Raw genomic sequence first — 10,845 nt, 5'->3', positions numbered from 1 at the left:
CCGGGCATGAGCTTGGAAAACCATTTTCAGCTCTTCGAACATCTCATATGCTCTGTGTTGCTCAAAATGCTTTTGGAGCCCCGGTTCTAAGCTGCATGCCGCACTGAACGAGGGAGTAATCATTAGCACGTGACTGCCAAGCGTTCATAACGTCTTGGTTCTCTGGGATGGGTGCGTCACCTAGCGGTGCTTCTAGGACATAATCTTTTTTGGCAGCTATGAGGATGATTCTCAGGTTCCGGACCCAGTCCGTATAGTTGCTGCCATAATCTTTCAGCTTGGTTTTCTCTAGAAACGCATTGAATTTGAGGGCAACATTAGCATGGGCCATTTGATCTACAAGACATAATGTAAATATTTTAGACTAAGTTCATGATAATTAAGTTCATCTAATCAAATTATTCAATGAACTCCCACTCAGATAGACATCCCTCTAGTCATCTAAGTGAAACATGATCCGAGTCAACTAGGCCGTGTCCGATCATCACGTGAGACGGACTAGTCAACATCGGTAAACATCTTCATGTTGATCGTATCTTCTATACGACTCATGCTCGACCTTTCGGTCTTCCGTGTTCCGAGGCCATGTCTGTACATGCTAGGCTCGTCAAGTCAACCTAAGTGTATTGCGTGTGTAAATATGGCTTACACCCGTTGTATTCGAACGTTAAAATCTATCACACCCGATCATCACATGGTGCTTCGAAACAACGAACCTTCGCAATGGTGCACAGTTAGGGGGAACACTTTCTTGAAATTATTACGAGGGATCATCTTATTTAAGCTACCGTCGTTCTAAGCAAATAAGATGTAAAACATGATAAACATCACATGCAATCAAATAGTGACATGATATGGCCAATATCATTTGCTCCTTTTGATCTCCATCTTCGGGGCTCCATGATCATCGTTGTCACCGGCATGACACCATGATCTCCATCATCATGATCTCCATCATCGTGTCTTCTTGAAGTTGTCTCGTCATCTATTACTTCTACTACTATGGCTAACGCTTTAGCAATAAAGTAAAGTAATTACATGACGTTTATGTTGACACGCAGGTCATAAATAAATTAAGACAACTCCTATGGCTCCTGCCGGTTGTCATACTCATCGACATGCAAGTCGTGATTCCTATTACAAGAACATGATCAATCTCATACATCACATATATCAATCATCACATCCTTTTGGCCATATCACATCACACGGCACATGCTGCAAAAACAAGTTAGATGTCCTCTAATTGTTGTTGCAAGTTTTTACGTGGCTGCTATAGGTTTCTAGCAAGAACGTTTCTTACCTACGCCAAAACCACAACGTGATATGCCAATTTCTATTTACCCTTCATAAGGACCCTTTTCATCGAATCCGGTCCGACTAAAGTGGGAGAGACAGACACCCGTTAGCCACCTTATGCAACTAGTGCATGTCAGTCGGTGGAACCAGTCTCACCTAAGCGTACGTGTAAGGACGGTCCGGGCCGCTTCATCCCACGATGCCGCCGAATCAAGATAAGACTAGTAACAACAAGTAAATTTACAATATCGATGCCCACAACTGCTTTGTGTTCTACTCGTGCATAGAAACTACGCATAGACCTAGCTCATGATGCCACTGTTGGGGAACGGAGCAGAATTTTAAAATTTTCTACGCATCACCAAGATCATTCTATGGAGCCATCTAGCAACGAGGAAGAGGGGAGTGCATCTACATACCCTTGTAGATCGCGAGCGGAAGCGTTCAAGAGAACGGGATTGATGGAGTCGTACTCGTCGTGATCCAAATCACCGATGATCTAGCGCCGAACGGACGGCACCTCCGTGTTCAACACACGTACGGTTGGGAAGACGTCTCCTCCTTCTTGATCCAGCAAGGGGGAAGGAGAGGTTGATGGATATCCAGCAGCACGACGGCGTGGTGGTGGAAACAGCGGCGATCTCGGCACGGCTTCGCCAAGCTTAGCGAGAGGGAGAGGTGTCACGGGAGGGAGAGGGAGACGCCAGGGGCTAGGGTACCACTGCCCTCCCTCCCCCCACTATATATAGGACCCCTAGGGGGGCGCCGGCCCTAGGAGATGGGATCTCCAAGGGGGGGCGGCGGCCAAGGGGGTGGCTTGCCCCACAAGCCAAGTGGGGCGCCCCCCACCCCTAGGGTTTCCAACCCTAAGCGCAGGGGGAGGCCCAAGGGGGGCGTACCAGCCCACCAGGGGCTGGTTCCCTTCCCCACTTCAGCCCATGGGGCCCTTCGGGATAGGTGGCCCCACCCGGTGGACCCCCGGGACCCTTTTGGTGGTCCCGGTACAATACCGGTGACCCCCGAAACTGGACTTCCTATATATAATTCTTCACCTCCAGACCATTCCGGAACTCCTCGTGATGTCCGGGATCTCATCGGGGACTCCGAACAACTTTCTGGTTACCGCATACTAATATCTCAACAACCCTAGCGTCACCGAACCTTAAGTTTGTAGACCCTACGGGTTCGGGAGACACGCAGACATGACCGAGACGACTCTCCGGTCAATAACCAACAACGGGATCTGGATACCCATGTTGGCTCCCACATGCTCCTCGATGATCTCATCGGATGAACCACGATGTCGAGGATTCAATCAATCCCGTATACAATTCCCTTTGTCAATCGGTACGTTACTTGCCCGAGACTCGATCGTCGGTATCCCAATACCTCGTTCAATCTCGTTACCGGCAAGTCACTTTACTCGTACCGTAATGCATGATCCCGTGATCAACCACTTGGTCACTTTGAGCTCATTATGATTATGCATTACCGAGTGGGCCCAGAGATACCTCTCCGTCATACGGAGTGACAAATCCCAGTCTCGATTCGTGCCAACCCAACAGACACTTTCGGAGATACCCGTAGTGCACCTTTATAGTCACCCAGTTATGTTGTGATGTTTGGCACACCCAAAGCACTCCTATGGTATCCGGGAGTTGCACAATCTCATGGTCTAAGGAAATGATACTTGACATTCGGAAAAGCTATAGCAAACGAACTACACGATCTTTGAGCTATGCTTAGGATTGGGTCTTGTCCATCACATCATTCTCCTAATGATGTGATCCCGTTATCAATGACATCTAATGTCCATAGTCAGGAAACCATGACTATCTTTTGATCAACGAGCTAGTCAACTAGAGGCTCACTAGGGACGTGTTGTGGTCTATGTATTCACACATGTATTACGATTTCCGGATAACACAATTATAGCATGAACAATAGACAATTATCATGAACAAGGAAATATAATAATAACCATTTTATTATTGCCTCTAAGGCATATTTCCAACATGATGGTATTGTGAATTGACACATATGCATATTGAGAGAATTAGAATTAGTGGTACTGAATATGAGCAGCATGTATGATGTATAAAGGACGTAAGCATGGTGACATGTTGAGATGGCTTAACTACATGTTGAGATAATTAGAGTTAGCAAGAATTAGCAAAATCTTTTCAAAAATATGATAACACAAATCATGATGAAGCGTCAAGATGTAACTAAAACAACTATCATCAATTTTCATCCCTTCCCCCGACATGTTATTAAAATTATGAAATTGGTCTCTCAACTCCCATGCATAATCTCTCCTTGATTCCTAGTTTCCCCTAATCGTGGGGCGAATTTAAAATCCCTTATCCCTTCAGTTCTTATTCCCTATTTCTAAATACTTCCAACCAAACTCGTTGTTATGTAAATGATAGAATCATGGAAAAAGAAAAGCATGTGAACCTTTGACACATACTGCCAATCAACTATAACAAATCACAGGGGGGGTGAAATTTATGTTCCTCGAATACTTTTGGTCAGATCTGGGGTGTTCTACAGGCTCTTCTTACCTTTCATTATCAAGAACGACAATCTACTATGCAGATCGCGACCGCCAGCTTCTTCTCGTCTACATTGACGACTTCCCAACCATTGAATCTACAAGCTCCTAGGGTTCAACAAGTTTTCTCCGCTGATACGGTGAGCAAGAGGCGGCAACGAGCTTTGCTCACAGTGCCTCGCTGGTGGATGAATGAGAAAGATACTTCAGCACCCTTAGAAACTTGGATGTATTTTACAATTTATGTAAGGGTGTTTTGTAAGGGTATGTGATACTTAATATATGGAATTTGGTCATTCCACAAAATAAATGACATTCATGTTCTAACTGGCATATATACTGGTACAAATTAGGGCTTTAGAGGTAGTTCTACAACACATCCTTTAGGCAATTTGAACTTTTTGACTCTACTAGTTGGAGCTAATACTCATATTATTGGAGGTGATTTGGTTGTGTGCTTTAGAAAACTAAATGAAAGCAATGAATACCTAGCGGTTGACAAGTATCAAGTATCTTAAATAGAGCAAACAGTTATGGAAAACATAGGCATGGGGATGAATATGGGGTTGTGGCATGAATCACATCAATATATAACATAGTAGAAACGATAAACTATGGTTCCTATCTCATGTTCTGTCACTTTTTGTAGGCATGTATTCCGTATGTAGTTGAATGTGCTTATTTCTAAGAACTTGCCCAACAATATATGTACTATCCTCCCATGTCATTGGGGTCACAGTTGAAACTAAGGGTAATTAAGGTGTTCTTTTTACAAACAATCAGGCCAATGCATTAACACTTTATGAATCCACGAGCTCCTCAAATTAAAGGCCCCCATTGATATCCCGTCATGTCACCTTCAGGGATCGCCGGTTGAGACTATAACATGTGCATACAACTTCCATGAATAACTCAAACATATAAAAATCATGATAACATATAGGATTCATGTGAGATCATACTGATCATACCATACTAATATGCATTGAGCATAACAAAGTCATTGCAACATGAACTCAAGAACAATCATCATATCATGGACCAAAACCCTACAGATCTTAGCACTATTACATGATTGGCATAATCCAATTTCCACACATCTCATGTGCCTACAGGGAATTATTTATACATGGATGGAGAAAACATGTTGGAGACGATTAAAAGGGGGTTGATGGAGTTGAGGCGAAGAATCACACACTCTAGAGGTCCCTCCAAACGGCCTCTCACGACAAAGAATAGCAATGGCAGTGACTCTTAGTTTCACACAAATATATATGGTGAGTTGTAAATACTTGAAGCAATGGTTGATGGTGACTTATAGTCGGAAGGAGAGGCAGAGGGGAACCCTACAGGCCCCACATGGGTCACACACATGACCCCCTCCTTGGACATGTAGCAGAGGTGTGTGGGTCCCATGGGCCTCCTTAGGGGTCCACCTCTTGCGGGTAGCCTTCCCTTTCGATGACTTGCAAGAAAGTATTTTTGTTGGATTTTCCCTATACTTTTATATCTGCACAATAACAAATGCCATTTTGCAATTCTCCTGAAGACATCATCTGTCCCATTAGTTTTCATTCAATTTAGAAAGTCTATAGGGAAAGCCTAACAAAAATGTTCAAAAAAGTATATACGTTTAGAACGTCTCACTGGCTTGGGAGTCGCAGGGCTAAATGTCAATAGTAGGCACATGATCTTCGTAGTGGAGGTGCTGGGGAGAGAATGAGGGAGTGGGACTAGCATTTGAACTATGAGGGAGATACGTTTCCTTGAAGTTGGATGTTTTCAAGTTGGCATTATCCTAAGTGGTGGATAGAGGGAAGCGCTTAAGCAACTAGGGCAGGCTATTTCTCTATGGATAATGTGTATAATAAAAAAGAATTCTTGAGTCGGTTCACTGAAAAAATCGATTGACATATTTTTTGAGTTAGTTTTCAAATAAAATCAACACAGGTGGTTTCTATTGGTGTTAGCTGAAATTATTTCAACCAAAACCGAATCCATGGACCGATGGCAAAACTATGATTTCCACATATGGCAACAAATGATATGTACATAGAAGCAAACTAGCGTCGCATGACACACGTACACACATTAAATTTAAGACACTATCAAGTATATTGTCATGCACTCGATTTTTTCCTGTTGGATATGTAGCTTGCATAAAACGAATAATAGGGACTTTCACCTTTTTAATCAGCTCAAACCAATCCAACTAACCAATACCCTTATGTGAACTGAACGTAACCCAGATGGTTAGATTCATTGTGATGAAACTAATCTATTATGGGTTTAATTTTTAGACTTGGCACATGTGCTCACATTGTTTCGAATATAATTGTGATCTTCTGGCAATGTTCTTTCAGCTTTGTGGTGACTTTGTCAATACCAAGAATTACCCATTCAGATTCTTCTTTTTCTTCACGAACTATATCCGCGTTGGATTTCATTCGTTAAGCGTAGAAATTGATGCAACCGTGAAATTGCAAGGGAATAAAAGGAAGAAAATAACAAATAACGACGGTTGTAAGATAGAAAAGGAGAAGATGTGTTGAGACAACAACAGGGCAAGCATCGAAAGGAAGAAAAAAATGGAGGGCCATCTTCTTACAACGTCCTCACCAACGGGAAGTTGCACCATAAACACCACCACCATAGAAGAAGGGCTCCAATCACCCAAGACCAAACAATCTGACCACACACAGTTGAAAGGCAACAAGCAACCGGATGCACACCTGGATGAAGGGCCACATACAGTCGAGGTTACAACACAACAATGATACCCACCAACAAAATTGATGGCCATCATGGAGTGGAGTCCACACCCGAATTGCTTTGCTCTACACACCCACCACCGTGATTGCACAAGGCAAACTCTAGCACCTTCGGGCCACGCTAGGAGACGATATCAATAGATAAGAGGCAGACCACCCACACCACCACAACTGAACAACTCGTTCCTAGATGACGCCAAGCAGAGAGGCTCCAAGTCGATGCCCCCAAGGAGGGGAGCGGCGCACAAAGCGTTGCCATCGACATATTCATATGGATCTGTGGTTTCTTCCCCGGAGATTCACAAACCAGGACGAAGTGACATAGCTCTATCAAACGATGCCACCATGGAGGTAAGCGACACTAGAAGGTTTCACAATCGTTAGTTCCGGCGAAGAGCTAGAATAGAGCTTTTGCCTGGGATGCCACACATCACCATCGATTGCGCCGCCCAAAATCACACATATCAACATTTTTGCCACCCCAACAATCTAACCCTGCACCCCACTAGATACATATCATAGCAGTGGGCACCGAAAAGTATGGTCGAAAGCTGGATTTGGACGAAGGTGGCAAAATCCACAAACGCCGGAGCACGCAACAATAAGGAGCCACGCACGCCCATGACAAAACCTCCACCCATTGCGTTGCCTCCACCTCCAGCAAGCCAACAGTCCGTCGCCCGCTCACAACACCCCACCCCCATGCCAGAGTAAGTCGCGACACCACAACCGTCCCAAGGTCACCACCCTAGGTTCCGAGCCCCCCTACCACGGGGGCCTGTCCCCTTTGGGAATGAGGCCCACTAGCACCGCAGACGAGGCCGGCGACAGTGATGGCAAGGGTGATGAAGTAAGAGCCCAACCGCGACTAGGGTTTGGAGCCCTCGGGTCTCCGGAGGAAACGGCATGGGAGCGAGATGAAGCGATTCCTTACTTCTGCTTGCATAAAGATCCTCCAGTTTCTTGACAGTGCTTATAAGGAAAAGGATGTGTGATGCATGCTATCATCGGCGTTTTATTGTGTTTATATAAAAACAGGACATTTATTTATATCAAATTGGTGTTGCCTGCCTTATCGTTTGTACATACTGACTGAGCTACTGATACCTTTTGAGCTCTGCTAAAATTATGTTTTAACAGAAATGTGCTTTGTAAGTTGTAACTAACTTAACACCTCATCCATAAAAAAAACACCTTCGCCTCCCCACAACCGGAGTGAAAAAAGAAGTTGGAGAAGTGGGGTATCGATCCCCATACCTCTCGCATGCTAAGCGAGCGCTCTACCATCTGAGCTACATCCCCGTTGTGTTGATGTAGCACCTCACACCTTTCATTACTTCGATAGCATACGCACTACATATATTTCCCGGCCTGGCCTGCGTTTTCCCGACTTCCGCAACGCAATGGACTCTGCTTCCGCTTCTGCGTCCTCGTCGGAGGCGGAGGAGGAGCCCGGGCGCGCTCCGCCGCCGCGCATGACCACGGTCTCGCGCCACTACTTCGGCGGCGCCTCTGCCGAGAGCGACCACGACCTCCGCGTCGACGTCGTCGAGGTTCGTCCGTCTCAGCTCGTGGATGCAGCTCAGCCGTTCGGCGAAATGCGTCTGCCACCAGGACTGGTGCACGGATGTCTTCCAGCGATAATGCTATCTTTCTTCAATTTGACTGCCTTGACAAACTGCATGCTTATCAACCGGTGTGCAGAACATAGAGGAGGATTACGGGATGTTCGTCTGGCCATGCAGCGTCATCCTCGCGGAATACGTGTGGCAGCAGAGGCCGCGCTTCTCCCGCTCCAGAGTTGTCGAGGTACTAATCATCCTTCAGATTCTCTACAGAACAAGTTCCAGTGCTTAACATAGGGTACTTCTCCATGCTTGAGCTTTGAAAAGGTCCTTATTCTCTGTGTCGGTGCAATTCACATTCCTTTGTCGTGAGTTTTTTTGTTTGTTTGGATGGAACAGCTATTTTTCCATTCTGCAACTTGAAATTTCTCGGCATTGCAAGTGTCGTTCTTATTTTTCATTTTTTGTTCCGCAATAAAAGGATTTATTGATTATTTTTATGCTTTTCTGATTCGTGTCTATGGCTTACAGCTTGGTGCGGGAACCTCGCTACCGGGTTTAGTAGCTGCAAAAGTTGGAGCAGATGTTACGCTGACAGACATTGCACATAATGCAGAAGTTAGCTCAACCCCATCCCGGCTAAACCTTCTTTTAGTTTTCAATAGTACTTATTGATGACTCAATGCTTATAGCTTTCCGCTTTCGTTGGCAATGAGCAGGTACTGGACAATATACGGCAAATATGCAGTCTCAATAACGCCAACTGCACGGTAAGCTTTGATCTGAAGTTATTATTTGTTACAGGTTGCATCCTTCGAAAGCAGCTCTACTTTGTGCAAGTAGTAACTCATACTTAACCATGCAGGTATTGGGACTTACTTGGGGAGATTGGGATGAACCTGTGTTTGATTTGCACCCTGATATTATTCTCGGAGCCGATGTGCTTTATGATTCAGCAAGTAAGCTACTCATCTACTCTGATTGACTTGCATTCTTGTCGCTTTGTCTGAGCTACGTAAGTAACATACCGCTGCATCTATTTTGGTTAGAATTTGACGATCTCTTTGCGACGGTTACCTTCCTCCTGGAAAATTCTCCTGGGGCAGTGTTCATCACCACATACCACAATCGCAGGTTCCAAGAAATTCTTCAGCCTTCTCCACTTGATAAAATTCCTGGGAGCTACTGCCCTAATATATTGGCTCGATTCTTTTGCGCAGTGGTCATCACTTGATTGAATTTTTGATGGTGAAGTGGGGTTTGAAATGTTTGAAGCTTCTGGATGGTTTCTCTTTCCTTCCCTCGTGCAAGGCTGAATCACTACAGGGAAATATTCAGCTAGTGGAGATCACACTTGAGAAGGAAAAACCAAAATGATCTTCAGGTAATGAGGGCATATTAACTTCATGTTATTGATCTGATAAAAATAATGCTGCATCTGGTGTTCAGGATGGCTCTTTTTCTTCATGTGTTCCAGCCTTACAGGAGTTACAATTCATTGGATCTATGGGCACCACCTTCCACTGCTACATTTGGGGCGCTTGGGCTCCGCCGAAGGTGAAATTCTTTGCTTGGCTTGCAACCCGTAATATGATTTGGACGGCTGACAGACTCGCTAGGAGGGGTTGGCAAAATTGTGGACTGTGTCCGCTTTGCCAGCGTGTGCAAGAAAATGGAGCCCATCTTTTCTACAAGTGTCGCTTCACCCTTAGGATTTGGAACCTCATCAAAAATTGGCTTGGTCTCCATATGATTGACATGTCAACTTGGGACAATTTGCACTCTCTCTCGCTTTGGTGGAGAAACATGTCTGGAAGCAACATCCCCAATAGAAAGGCCATGGCATCCCTCACTATGCTAGTTGGGTGGACCATTTGGAATGAGAGAAACGCTCGTATATTCAGGCACAAGTCAACACCTGCGCCGGTCATCTTCGACACCATCAAAAGAGAAGCTAGACTTTGGGTTACTGCGGGTGCACACAAATTGGGTAGCATAATGCCGGGAGAGTAATGGACCTCATGTAATATGTGTGGTGTAACAAACAAACTCTATTCTCCTTCTTAATTAATGGATGAGGCAAAGCTTATGCCTCCGTTTCAAAAAAAAAAAAAAGAGCCTTACAGGAGTTTTATGACAGCACAGACAACAACAAGGACCTGGCAATGGGTTGTTTGGGCCTTCACTGCACATGACTGTACATTAGGTAACTCAAGAAGCTCATGAAATCATCCACAAGGAATTTAGTCTGAAAGGATTTGTTTATTTTTAGGGAAACATTCTCGTTTTTTCGGGTTTCGTCATTAATTGAACCAAGCAATAGCTTTGGCAAGCAAAAACACAATCTTTCTGTAGGCCCAACTGATCATAATCACAAATGTGTGTTGCTTGTACATTCATTGGTTGAAGCATTGCCTTGTTTAAATTCATGAATCCACCTTCATCCATGTGTTTTGGAGTTGTTCCTCTTGAATAGTACAATAATCTAATGTGAACCCTGTATGCTTAAATCTGGAGGAGCTTTTGTTTCAATAGACGATAGAAAATGTGTTGGTAGTTATCTCTGGAAGTATTGTGATTTCATAGCATATGTAGAACAAACAATTAAGGAGAGCAGGAGGGGAGAAGAAAGGAAGTCGGAAACCAGGTAGAA

At 44.5% G+C, this 10,845-nt stretch overlaps 1 protein-coding gene and 1 non-coding gene across 4 annotated transcripts; one reads left to right on the top strand and one right to left on the bottom strand.

Annotated features, from left to right (window-relative positions):
- Positions 1 to 7,856: 7,856 nt before the first annotated feature.
- On the bottom strand, positions 7,857 to 7,929 carry TRNAA-AGC (transfer RNA alanine (anticodon AGC)). The gene has a single exon. It is a non-coding gene; the product is annotated as a tRNA-Ala (tRNA).
- A 102-nt stretch (positions 7,930 to 8,031) lies between these two features.
- Positions 8,032 to 10,310, top strand: LOC123131906 (methyltransferase-like protein 23). 3 transcript variants are annotated; one of them, XM_044551618.1, is made up of 8 exons: positions 8,032 to 8,180; positions 8,332 to 8,436; positions 8,724 to 8,810; positions 8,912 to 8,962; positions 9,058 to 9,151; positions 9,242 to 9,326; positions 9,413 to 9,576; positions 9,678 to 10,310. In XM_044551618.1, the coding sequence occupies exons 1-7, from the start codon at positions 8,103 to 8,105 to the stop codon at positions 9,567 to 9,569; spliced, it is 657 nt and encodes a 218-aa protein (XP_044407553.1). In that variant the 5' UTR covers positions 8,032 to 8,102; the 3' UTR covers positions 9,570 to 9,576; positions 9,678 to 10,310. The 3 variants fall into 3 exon arrangements, with proteins under 3 accessions (XP_044407553.1, XP_044407551.1, XP_044407552.1); XM_044551616.1 differs by having other exon boundaries at positions 9,670 to 10,310; XM_044551617.1 differs by having other exon boundaries at positions 9,642 to 10,310.
- The last annotated feature ends 535 nt before the right edge of the window (positions 10,311 to 10,845 follow it).

This window comes from Triticum aestivum, chromosome 6A, assembly GCF_018294505.1.
Source record: "Triticum aestivum cultivar Chinese Spring chromosome 6A, IWGSC CS RefSeq v2.1, whole genome shotgun sequence".
Lineage (NCBI taxonomy): Eukaryota > Viridiplantae > Streptophyta > Magnoliopsida > Poales > Poaceae > Triticum > Triticum aestivum.
This window is presented reverse-complemented; position numbering and strand designations above follow the sequence as displayed.

Bases quoted from the DNA above. Each gene is read 5' to 3' on its own strand.
- LOC123131906 (XM_044551618.1), top strand. From the start codon at position 8,103: ATGACCACGGTCTCGCGCCACTACTTCGGCGGCGCCTCTGCCGAGAGC. The intron at 8,181-8,331 runs GTTCGTCCGTCT...ACCGGTGTGCAG, and splicing joins TCCGCGTCGACGTCGTCGAG to AACATAGAGGAGGATTACGG. The intron at 9,327-9,412 runs GTTCCAAGAAAT...TCTTTTGCGCAG, and splicing joins ACCACATACCACAATCGCAG to TGGTCATCACTTGATTGAAT.